Below are 16,026 nucleotides of genomic sequence, written 5' to 3'. Positions count from 1 at the left end.
CTTATAATTACCTGTTAAATGATTGTGGTAGTGCGTATCTGTGGTAATCAAAATAAATCTATGCGTTATGCTTATGGATACGCTTTTTAATTAAACTTGTGGTCTGCGATAATCCACCTCCGTGTGTTGGAAAGATGGTACGGTCGGCAAAAAGAGCGCATGTGTTTATCTTAACTAAGCTAAAATGCCTATTTGGGACACGAGTCTCACCCGAAGCTTTATAATTCTTATCGTGAGATACGTGTAAACGTTCTGTGATTTAGACACCAGAGTGGTGAAACAGATGTAAAACCTGGATGACTGTGTATATGGATGGTGTCGAGCTGCAAACAAAGTCACCATCGCATCCTGTCTGTAGGTCAGACAGACAGATAGACAGACAGACAGCACCATCATCATAAAAGCAGAGCACAATAACAGCGTCCGTTGTTTAGAATTTAATCTGAGCCTCATGGTCTTGCTCCTGGAATAGAAACTAAATCAGCATCACCAGTGACTATAGTGTAGGTTTGATCTGTACACACACACAAAGACACCAGGATGGATTTAAATGACAGCAGGTCGTTATCCGAGCTCATGACCGGGTATGAAGGCACTGAAACCGGATTCTGTGTACCTAAGGATGGCTGGAGGATCTGTCTGGGGCACGAGTTTAAGGAGAAAAGAAAACCTTTTCAGGCTAAAGACGTGTCCCTGTCTCACATCATGCAGCACATCGGCTTGGGCTTCAGGTACAAATACACAAACATGCCACAGCAGAATGATGACAGCCATGTGTTCCTGTTTATTTAATGGGTTGGTTTCTGAACAGCACAAAGAAACAAAGGTTCTCAAAATGTTCAGGATGTTTATAAGGCCTAAAAAAACCCAAAGTTGTTCTTGCTTTGTTTTTAATACACTCCCAGAAAAGAGCCCTAAACAGCACCATGTCTTGTCTTGCAGATTTATTAAAAAAAAAACTCAAGAACTCTATTGGATATAACTATCTAGTTTTAACTATATATAGTATGTAGTTTTAACTATATATAGTATCTAGTTTTAACTATAGTGTGTGTGTATATATATATATATATATATATATATATATATATATATATATATATATATATATATATAGCATCTAGTTTTAACTATATATAGTATCTAGATTTATCTATATGTAGTATCTAGATTTATCTATATAAGTATCTAGATTTATCTATATATATATATATAGTATCTAGATTTATCTATATATAGTATCTAGTTTTATCTATATATAGTATCTAGTTTTAACTATATATAGTATCTAGTTTTAACTATATATAGTATCTAGATTTATCTATATATAATATCTAGATTTATCTATATATAGTATCTAGTTTTATCTATATATAGTATCTAGTTTTAACTATATATAGTATCTAGATTTATCTATATATAGTATCTAGATTTATCTATATATATATATAGTATCTAGATTTATCTATATATATATATAGTATCTAGATTTATCTCTATATATATAGTATCTAGATTTATCTCTATATATATATAGTATCTAGATTTATCTATATATAGTATCTAGTTTTATTTATATATAGTATCTAGTTTTATCTATATATAGTATCTAGTTTTAACTATATATAGTATCTAGATTTATCTATATATAGTATCTAGTTTTAACTATATATCGTATCTAGTTTTAACTATATATCATATCTAGATTTATCTATATATAGTATCTAGTTTTATCTATATATAGTATCTAGTTTTAACTATATATAGTATCTAGATTTATCTATATATAGTATCTAGATTTATCTATATATATATATAGTATCTAGATTTATCTCTCTATATATAGTATCTAGATTTATCTCTATATATATATAGTATCTAGATTTATCTATATATAGTATCTAGTTTTATTTATATATAGTATCTAGTTTTATCTATATATAGTATCTAGTTTTAACTATATATAGTATCTAGATTTATCTATATATAGTATCTAGATTTATCTATATATAGTATCTAGTTTTAACTATATATCGTATCTAGTTTTAACTATATATCGTATCTAGATTTATCTATATATAGTATCTAGATTTATCTATATATAGTATCTAGATTTATCTATATATAATATCTAGTTTTAACTATATATAGTATCTAGATTTATCTATATAAGTATCTAGTTTTAACTATATATAGTATCTAGATTTATCTATATAAGTATCTAGATTTATCTATATATAGTATCTAGTTTTATCTATATATAGTTTCTAGTTTTATTTATTCTTTAAGTTCTGTGCTCCATAAGTGTGGGATGTACTGAAACTAGTTAAGTCTATAAATCTAGTTAGGTCTATAAATGTGTTCTGTTGGACCAAAGTTCAAGAATAAAAAGCTGTTAGTATTCTCTAGTATTATCTAGTAAACTCTAGTATTAGAGTTATTGTTAAGTTACCTGTAGGGGAAAAACCGAGATGTTTGTTTTTATTTAGAAAATTATTTAGAAATCATTTTACTCATGAAGAAATAGAGTTGTTCAACAGGATGTCAGCTTTACCACTGAATGTAATGCAATCTAACCAGTAGGTTGGGTTGGAGATTTTCTGACTTTATAATGGATATAGTTTGAAAAATACTTCTCTACTCACCCCTTGTTAAAGAAATCATTATTTACTTTTAAGGTTTCTGCTTATGGCTTTGTAATCAAACCTTTTTAATCAAATACACTTTGTTATTTTGCTTATCTACTGAATTTGCTGCACTTAAATCTAAGCTTACCCTCTAGTGATCTAAATGAATTGCCTTGCCACACCCTCACCAGTATAACGAACCATACTTCTATAGCTAGACCTGAACTGAGCTTTTATGTCCTAGCTCAATATCTGATTTTGAATGACTTTTATGTTGAACCCTATGGAACTGAGCAAAGACCAGTAGGTTATTTCTAACAGTGGAATAACGACAGGAAGAACAACGAAATTTATAGTGTCTGAAACTGAGCCTTATATACCACATTACAGAATTTATCCAGAGACTTATGCAGGTAGACTCTTACCAATAGATATTTGAATTCAAAAATAATTTCTGAAATTGGGGAGTTTCTGTGATTGGCTATGTTTGCATATCTGGATGTTATTCTGACTGTGTGTCTAAAATGTCAATTAATAGAGACTGAATGCTTATTTAAAATCAGGACTTCTGTTGAATTGATTAAGCCAGTAAAACTTAGTTAATTTAGAATTTTAGTTCAAAATTCAATTTAAAATGGTTTGATATAAATAAAAAAAAAATACTATTTCATAACTAAAAGACCAAATATTGCTACCATTAATGAATAAAACATACCTTAGGGATCAATTTTATCAGTGCTGGTATTAGTTTTATGTAACATACGGGTGCGGTTCATGCCAGTGAGAGTTAATAATTGATCCACAGTGATCATGGATAGTATTGCAAGTTTGTGTTAATGATTGAACTGGGAGTTATGCGTCTTGCAGTGCATGAAAATAATCTGAAAATAAAATGTTTCATTTCAGTGTGGTGGAGTCAAAAGCAGAGGAGTTTCTGCTCATGTACAAATCTAGTTAGTTAATGATCATTCATTTTGGTCAATGGCCAAATGACTGATACATGAAATCCATACTGATGTGTACTGAAATACTGCTATATAAACAGCCTACCTGCCTTTACTGCACTCATACCACAGCTGTTAGGTTCATGCACTGAAACATAATACCGTTATGCCCAATAATCTTTCTGCCTTTTAAAACTTTGCAGGTTTAGTGTTTTGTTTTGTTTAATATTGAGCATGGTGAAGAATTACAACAAGAGGTTGTTAGTCTATGAAAAAGGGCAATGAATCTAGTTAGACTTTCCCCAGCTTTGTTCTGGTCAATCCTACATTGTAGCGGGATCCTTTCTGTTTCTCTGAAAGACATTTATTTTCAACCAACAGTGCTACAGTCCTGCAAACAGCTGTGTATGCATTTATAAATGACAGAAAAACACAAGAGATTAATGGGAGCATATGGAAATGCGCTTAACAAACTGCTTATTGTTGCCAATGTGGATGCTCAGCATTAATGGAACAAAGTCCCACGCGCAGATAAGACAAATGTTAATGTTGTACTGGTGTAGACTGCAAACCTCATCACTAGTGACAGTCAGGAAGAGTCTGAACGGTTTTGTGCTGCTTTGCTCTCTTCAGGATTGAAGTCTAGTTTTTTGTCATGAAATTCTATAGAATATAATGCCAGGATGTCTGTATGCACTCTAAAACAAAAGAGCCTTGCTTGACAACCGGCCAAATAAAACAACAGACAATTTAAATAGAGGAACAGTTCTGTATCTCTCAGTGTTTTTTTGAGTGAAGACTGGCTTGAGGGAATTAGTTTTCCCTTTGTTCATAATCATGCATGTATGTATACCAACATGTGTGTGATGTAGGTAACTAGTGAAAAGCTTCCCAAACGTATTTTCCCAAACTTACTATAGACAAATTGTGTGACTCGTATAGTAGGTAATGTAATGAGAATTAAAGGTAAACATCACCTTAAAATGCACTAAATATAATCTATATTGAAATATTTGTAATGGATTGGATTCTGGTGCTTAAACCCGTGTCGTTTCTCTTATATTTGTGTGTAGGTATTTAAAATGGTGGTACCAGAGAACACAGATAGAGAAGAAGGCACCCTTTATAGACATATTCAAGGCTTTGCCTCTAAGGCAGATTTATGGTAAGTGCTCAGTGTTTTACAGAAATCTAGCAAAAAAAAAAAGAGAGAAAAGAGCGAATGATTATAATGTTCCTTCTTGTGTGTAGGTGCTCCTCTGGGTGGCATTGGAGGAGGAAGCATTACACGTGGATGGAAAGGGGAGTTCTGCAGGTGGCAACTAAACCCAGGAATGTATCACTACAAAACAGTCATTGCTGACCAGGTATCTCTCTGACTCTGCCTGGGTGGGTGACTCTAGCTGTGTATAGATGACACCATGAGCCTCAGAGCAGCTTCAATACTCCTTGACACAGATTTTACAAGTCAATGGAACACCATCTTAAGTTAATATTTTGAGAGTGAGATTGTGTCCGACAGATGTACAACCAGATTAAGATCTGGTGACTATAGGCTGATGCATATGCATTAAAGGTGGGGTCTCCGTTGTTTGAAAGCCAATGTTGACATTTGAAATCACCAAAACAAACATGCCCCTATCCCAAATGGGTCCCACCCCTGTTTTGATAGCTCCGCCACACACATACACCAGACAAGTATAACCCAAGTATAACCCAGACAAGTATTATGGCGGAACCTGTTGGGTCAACTGACCGAGGGGATATTTTTATCAATAAATGAACTCAATGAGTAATACTATGGTAATACAAATGTGTTTTTGTAGTACTGTGTGTTGTACCATGAAAGGTTTATCTCCGTTTCACGCGGAAGATGTTCAGTTCTCTCCAGCGCCGGAAAGCTGATCCTATATTAACACGGTCCTACTTATTGCCTTATCGTAAGCCTTTCTTCGCTTTCTTTCTTTGTTTTTATTCTCCATGTCAATGTTAAAACCGCTTTCTGCTAATGTCACACATGTGCACTGAACACTCTCTTCGCCCATATTGACACGCCCCTTTCTGCTCATTGCCTACACGTTAGTTTTGTTTTTCTTTTGTTTGGCGGCCCAACGCAGTTTTATGAAGCATTTCTCAAACAATGGAGACCCCACCTTTAAATCATCTCCATCAAACCATTCCGAAAGCCCTCTTGCACCATGGCTTTCTCATAGGATGAAGGTCCAAAAGTATCAAAGTAAAGTGTACTGAAATCTCACCCATGTCTACCTGTAACAAATGTGTGTTAGAAGGGAGGTGGATGCATTGCATGTTCCTAAAGATCCTGAAATTTGCTTTAAAGATTAAGGTGTAGAGATGTTCATAGATTTCTGTTGCTCCTGGGAAATAAAAAATGTAAAACACCTATAATTTAGCAGTACTAATAATGGTAACAACATGACAAGCTGTGTAACTGATAATGCGTCTTTTATTTTAGTGTTCTTCACTTTAGACTGAAAATAAAAGTGAAATTCCCGTTCTTACACCTGTATGTTTTCATCACTTTGCTTCTTAAGTTATTCTCTTCTTGCTCAGTTTACAGTGTGCCTCCGTAAGGATGGTCAGACAATCTATCAGCAAGTGTTGTCCACCGAACATCCTCACACACTGCAGGACTGGAATTGGGGTTACTGCGGTGCATTTGCATTCTACCATGCACTATTTCCCAGAGCCTGGACAGTTTATCAGCTGCCCGGTCAGAACGTGACACTCACATGCAGGCAGGTGTCACCTGTCATCCCACACAACTACAAGGTGATTGACTGAACACTGCAATATACAAAAAGCAAAATAATAAAGTGTTCATCAGGATCAGTGACCTTGATATTCTCCGTGCATTGTTTTAGCTGCAGGGTATCATATCATTTGTTGATGCCCCTAATATAGTAAATAAAAAAGTGGTTAAGCAGCATTTTATTTTCATATTCCGACAGTAGCCCGTTAATACCCATCAAAAAACATTCTGCAAAATTGTAAGTAATGATTGTAACACTGTTCATCATATTGTGTTCTGTAGATTTACAAACCTCCACTTTTCAAAGTATGGATTGCGTTGTAAACATTTATATATTCTATTAGGTAATTCGTTGTTTTATTGTAAATAACCTGCCCTTTATTCATTCACAGGACTCAAGTTTTCCGGTTGCTGTGTTCGTGTGGGATATAGAGAACAAGAATGATTATGCACTGGATGTCACAATCATGTTTACCATGGCCAACGGATCAGGCCACAAGGATGAAAAATGTGGGGGTCACTGGAATGAACCATTCAATTTGGAAAGAGAGGGCGAGTCTGTGTCAGGGGTTTTGCTTCACCACTGCTCACCAGTGAACCCGTACACACTGTGTATGGCAGCTCGAGAACAGGTACCACACCTTATTATTAGTTTTTTTAAAATTATAAATTGATAAAAAGTAAATTATTCCTTTTTAATTAATATCGAATTGTTAGCATTAGAAAGTTACTTTGACTAATAGGAATAAAATACTTCAGAATGTGTCATTAGAGAGAAATAATTAACATTGGTTTGGTAACTCCTTTCAGGTCGGGCCTTATCACTGAATTTTTAACGGCACACCTAATGTGTTTTATTCGCAATATCGGATATGATTAAACGTCATGTTGTACTGTACAGCTTAGGTTTTATATTAATGTTTATATTAATTAAAGCTTGCACACACAGAATGCTTGTGAACATTTCCTGTATGCTCAGCTCATTTGTTAATGTTTGTCGATTGCGGTTTAGTCCAACAAAAAGATCACCCATCAGACTGCGTTCAATCCAAATGATACTGGAAAGGCCGTTTGGAGTGACCTGATGAGTGATGGACAGTTAGATTCACCCCCTGGCTCCAGCCCTCTAACTCGGAAAGGAGAGATGGTGGCAGCAGCCCTGGCGGTGGGCTGCTCTGTGCCTGCCCATGAACACAACAGTCTAGAATTCTGCCTGGCCTGGGACATGCCAAAAATTACTTTTGGCTCAAGGGAAAGAGAGCACATCAGGTATACACATTTCTTTTTTGTTATTGTATTAAAGCATAATTAAAATAAATAAGTGACCACAAAGAAATAATAGAATATTATGTATTTTCCTATTAGACGTTATGCACGTTACTATGGCACTAAAGGAGATGCAGGCCCGGCTCTTTCACACTATGCACTTACACACTACAAAGACTGGGAAAATGACATTAAGGAATGGCAAAGACCCATTCTAGATGATGGGTAAGTAGATCCCTTTGGGATTTCCTGCATTAATTGTAGTGTAGACCTGCAATAGAGTGATTTTGTTCAAATTTTCAGCATTTTGAGTCCAAGGCTTTTGTTTTAATATTTAAATTGTCAGATAAATAGTGAAATTAATACAGAGTTCTACTACATAGTTACTTTAAATAAATAGTGAATGTGCCTATGCTATCTCCTAGTTGTGGCATTATTTCCTTATTTCATAAAAGTAGTCATTTTGTACATATAACCCATATATGTGTCTGTGTTTTTCCAGTTCTCTCCCTTCCTGGTATAAATCAGCTTTGTTTAATGAATTATACTTTGTTGTGGATGGAGGGACAGTGTGGGTAGAGCTTCCTGAGGACTGTGATGTTAGTGGAGGTCTTCGTTCAGAAGAAGGTGGTCTTCCAGCTCAGCCCCTTGTCCTCAAGGAGTATGGCCGTTTTGCCTATTTAGAAGGTAAGTATCAAAAATGAGCTCTCCAGACATGGTGTCAAAACCAAATACCAAGTACCTGTTTATTGTGAATTGTTGAATACACCCTAAGCATGTAAATGTAAAAAAACAAAAGTATCTGTGTTTGAGCATGACAGAGGTGGATCAAATGGAGAAGTCACTTGATTTTGTTTTTTTTTTTTTGTTTAGGTCCTACGCTGTATGGCCACAAGTTTATGGACACTTGATCATTAATATGGACTTTCGCTGCAATAACAGCCTCTATCCTTTTAGGAAGGCTTTGCACAAAATTTTGGATCAAGGCTTTGGGGATTTATGACTATTTAGCCATAAGAGCATTAATGAGAGAATGCTCTGGTGCACTTTCTAACTTGACTAAGTTACTACTAAGCATATCGGTATGAAGCTTGGAGCACTGTCATGCTTAAACCAGTTTGGGTTAGGCCCCACAGTTTAGGGATGGCCCACATATTTAATGGTCAGGTGTTCCCATACTTTTGGTCATACAGTGTTTTTTTTTTTACATTTTTTACTGTTTATATTTCGAGGGGGAAAAACATGTGGTGATAATTTGGTCCCATTAGAGAAAAATCTGTCTTTAATTGAAAGGTAATTCATTCTGGAATTCTGTTTATTCTAATACCAGCTGAAGTGGTCCTGAAGTGTTAATCCAGCATCTTTCTGTTTATTGATTGTAGGTCAGGAGTACAGAATGTACAACACATACGATGTACACTTCTATGCCTCCTTTGCACTTATCATGCTCTGGCCCAAACTGGCTCTGAGTCTACAGTATGATATTGGTGAGAAGAACTGTTCTCATGTTTCCTGTGTTTATATTTTTTACCAGCACTCTATTCAGTAATTCTACCTTTTTACTAGTCTTCACTTTATTCCTTGCTCTCTCTCTCTCACCATTCTTACTCTTGTCATTCGTAGCTGGTAGTGTGGTACAGTATGACCCCACACAAAGGGTGAACCTTATGAATGGGCTTTGCTCACCAGTTAAGACCAGGAATGTAGTACCTCATGATATAGGAGACCCAGGTTAGTAATAATCCATTTTATCCAACAGATGAATATCGTCACTGTCGGGCGGAATCCTCGTTTCTCCAAAACCATTATTTTTCAGGAAATTAAAAAAACGCCGTATTTTTTTGAGTTATTAAACACTGTATCGTTAAAGTTATTATACCTTATATTGCTATCATACTGTTGTGTAAGAACATTAACACATCATTTTCCCAAAGTCACGTTTTATCGGAGATACAAGCTTTATGACTTGGGAGCAGGGAGATCGAGATTATGCTGTCGCGAAGCTCTCCCGCGAAGTGAAGAAGAGGTGGAGTTATGAGATTTCTCAGACAGTTGAAGTGTCTAATGGAGTTAAGAGACTTGCACTCAAGCTATTTTCAAGACTTTAGATTGGTTAATAACTTGTAAAAATAACAGACCCACGTGGGGACTGACCAATAGCATCGATATGTGAAAAAATATGAAATTGACAAAATTTGAACATAGGAGGTTCCTGCCCGACAGCGACGAGATGTACTTTTTTCATGTCAATGTTTACATTTGTATAATGTGACTGGTAACATTAAACTTGTAAATAGAAGCTAATAATGGGGAAAATGGGAAAGCTGGGTAAATTAGAAACATTTGCTAAGAATTAATTGAAAGAATAGTGCCATTCCTGTTTCCCTTTTTTCATTAAACATAAAACGGTTTTGATATACCTTAATGCTCTAAGAATACCAAATGGATTTGTCATGACAAAACTGACAGCCACAGGACTTCAAGAATTCCAATTAATCTGAGCAAATTAAAAATGTTGACTCTGTTGGAGGCACTGAAAAATAAATACCTTTTTTTCTCATTTATTAGATGACGAGCCTTGGCAGCGTGTTAATGCCTATCAGATCCATGACACAGCGGATTGGAAAGACCTGAACCTGAAATTTGTTCTGCAGGTCTATCGTGACTATCATCTAACTCAGGACCTGCAGTACCTGAAGGACATGTGGCCCATTTGCCAGGTGAGTTTAAATGATGGGGTGGTATTATTAAACCAATGCTTTGTTTTTTAAAAAAAAAAAAAAACTTTAGGTAAAATTTAGCTATCTACTATATTCATTGTGAGTTTACTGAATCACAAGGATATACTGGTCATTTTTATTAAGCCAATAAAATTATGTATGAAGTTTAATTATACTATTTTAGTAAGCTGCAAGGCATACTGCTATTTGCAGCATGAACTGAAGAACTAAAAGTCTTCTTCTTCTTCTTCTTCTTCTTCTTCTTCTTATTATTATTATTATTGTTAATAGGTAACTACATGATACCTTACTTGTTAATCTCTGAATATGTCCTTTAGCTTCCCTGATGTTTGCTTCATTCTCTCAGGTGATTATGGAGACTGAAATGAAGTTTGATAAAGATGGGGATGGCCTAATAGAGAACTCCGGCTATGCCGACCAGACCTATGATGGATGGATTGTAACAGGTCCCAGGTTAGTTTTAAAGGGAGGCTGAGAAACAGAGAGGTGTTTGTTTTTTGAAATCTTAGGGACAATGCTGTATGCATTGTTTAAAAAAAAAAAGTATGTGAAGAATGAATCAATGGAAAAACAGGTTCATAGACATGTTCATTCTGTTGTAAATGCAGTATAGACAAATCATGTTATGGTAATATGGGGAAAAAGTACAAATCAACTAAATACAGTGCTGAATTATATACTGACCTATTACAAGAGTACACTTTTAATGAATGGTTTACACAGAATCCTACAGCTGTTACTAATCACTGTTTATGGTATTTCCTTTTATTATAATCACCGGTAGGGATATCAACTGTCACACATCAACTGTATGGACTGATGTACACACTTCCAATATATATCGATCCATTGCACACTGTTTTTTTGCTCTTTGCACATGCTGTCTCACATTTCAGTCGTTTGCTGTTTTGCACAATCCTTTACAATATTTCAATTAACTGCTGCTATAATATTGTGTTCATTCCAGTATTTCTGCAAATGCAATATTGTTTGAACACACAGTATTTACACTGGTGTGTGCTGTTTCTGTTTATTGTCTTTTGTGTATTGTCTTGTACTTTTTTGTTTGCATTTTTTCCTGCACTGTCTTGTCTGTCTTGTCTGTCTTGTCCTGCACCAGGTTGCACAGATGCACTTTATGTGGCTAGGACTAACTTACTAAGTCCTTAGCTCTGTGTTTTATGTAGCACAATGGTCCTGGAGAAACGTTGTCTCATTTAACTGTGTACTGCAACAGCTATATATGGTTGAAATGACAATAAAAGCTTCTTTACTTGAAATGAAATCCATGGCTCAAAGAACCCCATAGACTTGCACAGAACAAAAAACTGCACCATTGTCAATCACCACATTCTTGAAATCTACGACATATTGACTAAAATCTAAACTAAACAAGAGTTTTTACATTAGATAGCTGGTATTCTGTCACTGCTTGGTCTTACTACATCAGACAGGGTGGAGTTATGATTTGGTGGTTAACTCAAGTGCAAATCACTAGCCCTAAAATTCAAATCTACAAATAGCAGTTAAAAAGTCCCAGGTGAGTTATAATACAATATACATGCAATTTGTTGAAGATATCCGATATGACCAAATGTGTATGGACATTTGACAATCACACCCATGTATGGGCCTTCCCCAGTGAGCTGCTACAAGGATAGATGTCTGTATACTGTAGCATTAATATTTCCCTACCCTTAGGAGCGTGACAATACCATTGTTCACTAAGCAAGGTTCAAGGTCCTTTGTTTGCCAACATTGCTGTGGAACAACTACAGCCTGAGAGAGCCTTGACATTAATCCCAATTAATACCTTTGGGACGATCGGCAGTTTCATGTTCAGGTGTGGACTGTTTTCTCATTATTTCATGGGAAATTAAGGACATAACCTCAACCCCAAAGTCTGACATTGATTCTACATGTGGTGAATTTGGTAGCTGTTAACAGGAACTTTCAGTATGCAGTCTGAAGAGGTGTTGATGCAAGTGAAGGCAATCATTAGGCTGGAAAAGCAAAACAGACATATCAGAGAGATATCAGAAACTTTAGGAGTGGTCACATGAGCCATTTGGGTCATCATCAGGTGTGCAGAAACTTTTGGCCATATACTTTATCTTCATTCATTGTTCTTCAGTGACCACTTTATTCTGGTCAGCATTGTGGTGGATCCCAAACCGCTAGGTATGAGGCAAGAACACACAGGGCATGGCCATAGGCATTTACACCAATCCATCTACTGGGTTATTCTGGGTTAGGAAATAAGCACCAGCTACATCACTTGGCCATACCTGTATAACATATCTTAAAATTAAGTGTATAGCTTTGCTGTATCAGGAGTGTTTTGATTTTGCTGTTCATCTGTGATGTTTCAGTGCATATTGCGGGGGTCTGTGGCTGGCCTCAGTGTGTGTAATGTGTAAGATGGCACAACTTATGAAAAGTGATTCCGTGTATGAGCACTACAGAGACATCCTGAAGCGAGGCAGTGCCGCCTTTGATAAACTACTGTGGAATGGTGAGTTTACCCTGAAATTATGTGATATGATTCAGCCCAGTCATGCCCAGTCTCAGTCAAACTGCACGGCCGAAGGGAGAAAACTAGACTAGACACAGAGATCCTGATTTACTGAGGTCCTATATAACATAAAAATTTGTGCATGCAAGAAGATTAATAAATAGTGGGTGGGAAAAAAAGAGTAGGGGTGAAAACAATATGTAAATTAGGTTTTACATAGTTGGTGTTTCCTTTTAGTAGCTGGTAGAAATGCAGATTTTTAACAGACTCCTGAATGAGTAAAACTGAAACTAAACCTAGTCACATACACAATGATGCACCTAATATAATGTTGAGTAAAGGCTGTGTCAAAAACCATACAAAAATACAGTATGAACTCAAAATAAGAATAACTCTCCTGTTCCTAGGGTAGGGTGTATGAAATCGTTTTATGATCTATATATGTAAATGCTTTTTACATAGAAGATGTGAATTTGTGGTTCTATTGTTAACATTGTTTGTTTGAGCTACCAAGGCATAGTCTTAACTATTGAATGGAAGATTTTTGTCTTATTTTGGTCAAAATTAATGTTTAATATAAATTCACCTATCTGCATTTAAGCAGCCCCAAGTGCATACTTGTTAAGGAGTAAAAAAAGCAAAAAAAAAAAAACATGCTATTGTTTTCCTCTGAAAGACACAAGCTTCCATAGACCTTGTTGGTACATCAGATTGCAGTTTTTTGGGGGTTTTAGCATGGTTGCACATTTTAAAAACATGCAGACGTTTAAAATAAAGTAAATCAGCGCTTAAGTATTAAAGAGATGGCTATAATCCCAAACTTATTCTTATTTCCAATTTTATTATTTTTTCTCCCCTCTGCCTCTTTATTTCCAGGGAGGTACTATAACTATGACAGCAGTGGGCGAGGTATGTCCAACAGTGTGATGTCTGACCAGTGTGCAGGCCAGTGGTTTCTCAGGGCATCTGGACTAGGAGATGATGAGTTTGAGGTTCATTTTATAATTATTTTCTCAAGATTTTTTTTAAAGTTTGTAATTCTTGTAGGGCTTTTGATTTGCCATAAACACACTAGACTCACAACACAAGCACTTGGATGATGCGTGCCAGAAAACACTAATGTGGCTTTTAAGGGAAGTCAGTTTGATTTCCCAGATGATGCTGAAATTCACAGATCTGCCCACAGAACCCTATCTCCAAAACCCATCGATGCCACATCTACACCACTAGGCTTTTTTAGCTTTCTAAGCTGCTGAAACAATTGCTTCATCTATTCTAAAAGAAGAAATATAAATAAAAATTCATTACTGCGTATTGTACAAATGCGTGGAACACTCTAAAAACCCCAGAAGTTGGGAAAACTAGAAATTTAATGAGATCTAATCTGTAGTTTAATTGGGACTTTTTGTTCAGTTTATTATTATACTATTATATAAGTCATAGATGGCATTGAAAGTTATGAAACAGCCTACTGAAATGTTCTGTAATTTCATGTAGAGCTACCAGAAGCATTTGTGAACTCTGATGTAAACTTTTATTTTGGATTATAAATCTCCATAACCATGTGTAGGGCAACAACATGGTGGCTGTTTCTTCATTTCTCTGCAGTAGCTCACCTTTAACATAATAGAGATTCAAACTCTATTATAATTATGTATCTTTGTGGCTTTGAGTTTATTAGGCACATATCATACTATATTGTATATTTTGGTTTAACACAAGTGCCACTTCAGTAATGCAAGTTAATTACTTTCTTCAAGGTTTTCCCTAAGGAGAAGATCCGCAGTGCACTGAAAAGTGTGTTTGATCTGAACGTGATGAGCTTTGCAGGAGGGCAGATGGGGGCTGTGAATGGCATGAGACCAGAGGGCGTTCCTGATCGCTCCAGCGTCCAGTCAGATGAAGTCTGGGTTGGTGTTGTCTATGGACTTGCAGCTACTATGATTCAGGAGGTCAGTATGGAGTTTGGTGGTCACATTCCTGAATAACACACACTTGTTTGCCACTTTATTAGGAATATGCTCAATTATGCAAGACCCTATCTGGGAATTCTGTGGCAGTAGTGCAATGCATAAAATCATAAAGATATAAGTCAGGAACTTTAGCAACTGTTCACCTCACATCAGAGAATGGTGAAAAATAAACTGCACCTCAGTGACTTTCACCATGGTTTGTTTGGTGGTTCCAGACAGTTGATCTCTTGTTGAACGTAGTCTGAGGCAAGTGGAGACATGCTCATGAACACAGCTGAATATACAGCTGAAGAATGCTAAAACACTGCCTTGGCTTTTTTCCAACATTCATCTGCCCAGTGTAGGTCTAGTGAGTCTGTGCTGACAGGAATGAATCTTGTGCTATAGCCCAAACTGTTACAAGGTTTGATGTTATGTGTGTTGTGAGATAATTTTCTGGTCTCATTTATTGTTTATTTCGGTCACCATAGGCTTTTGGTCAGCTTACACCAATCTATGTATTCTCCTCTGCCGTTTTTGTTAACAAGATATTTCGACCTAAATTACCTGCTGCTCACTTGATGTTTTTTGTTGTTTGTAGCATTCTGTATAAACTCTGTAGACTTATGTTCATGAAAACCCAACAGGGGTTCCTAATAAAGTGTCCGGTGCATGAAGTTATCAAATTTGTATGCCACTTGATGTCCTGTCTTGACTTTTAAGTGACCAGACTTCTTGTTTTTCATTAGTAGGTAATTTTTAATAATGTCAGCTGTCTTCATTTCAATCTTTCAGGGCCTTTTAGAAGAAGGTCTTCACACTGCTGAAGGTTGCTATCGGACAGTATGGGAGCAGACAGGAATGGCCTTTCAGACTCCTGAAGCATACTGTGAAAAAGGGATCTATCGCTCCTTGGCTTACATGAGACCTCTTAGCATTTGGGCCATACAACTGGCCCTGGACAATCGACCAAATCTGAGCAAGACGCCAAGGCCGTCCGTTTAGAGACAGATTTACAGGATAAACAGTGTAAAAAGAACTGCCATTAATGATTGTGTGCATGATCTTCTGACCTCCATGCACACGACTGTTCATACCAGATTAAGTGTGCATTAAAGCTGATGTTTACTTCCAGGAGCTAAGTGTGTGATTCATTGTAGCAGCTTTGAATACAGTTTAAACAATAGTGGTGCTTCTGTTTCGTGCAG

General features: G+C 36.1%; 1 protein-coding gene across 1 annotated transcript; it reads left to right on the top strand.

Annotated features, from left to right (window-relative positions):
- Window positions 1-129: 129 nt before the first annotated feature.
- Window positions 130-16,004, top strand: gba2 (glucosidase, beta (bile acid) 2). Its single transcript, XM_060874932.1, has 16 exons — window positions 130-731; window positions 4,645-4,736; window positions 4,823-4,938; window positions 6,146-6,364; window positions 6,737-6,976; window positions 7,357-7,613; window positions 7,710-7,835; window positions 8,113-8,297; window positions 8,993-9,097; window positions 9,234-9,341; window positions 10,179-10,330; window positions 10,698-10,804; window positions 12,724-12,866; window positions 13,743-13,858; window positions 14,627-14,818; window positions 15,614-16,004. The coding sequence occupies exons 1-16, from the start codon at window positions 541-543 to the stop codon at window positions 15,821-15,823; spliced, it is 2,559 nt and encodes an 852-aa protein (XP_060730915.1). The 5' UTR covers window positions 130-540; the 3' UTR covers window positions 15,824-16,004.
- Window positions 16,005-16,026: the final 22 nt, after the last annotated feature.

The sequence above is a fragment of the Tachysurus vachellii genome, chromosome 7, assembly GCF_030014155.1.
Source record: "Tachysurus vachellii isolate PV-2020 chromosome 7, HZAU_Pvac_v1, whole genome shotgun sequence".
NCBI classification, from domain to species: domain Eukaryota; kingdom Metazoa; phylum Chordata; class Actinopteri; order Siluriformes; family Bagridae; genus Tachysurus; species Tachysurus vachellii.
The sequence above is the reverse complement of the archived record's forward strand: the minus strand, read 5'-3'. Positions and strand labels throughout refer to the sequence as shown.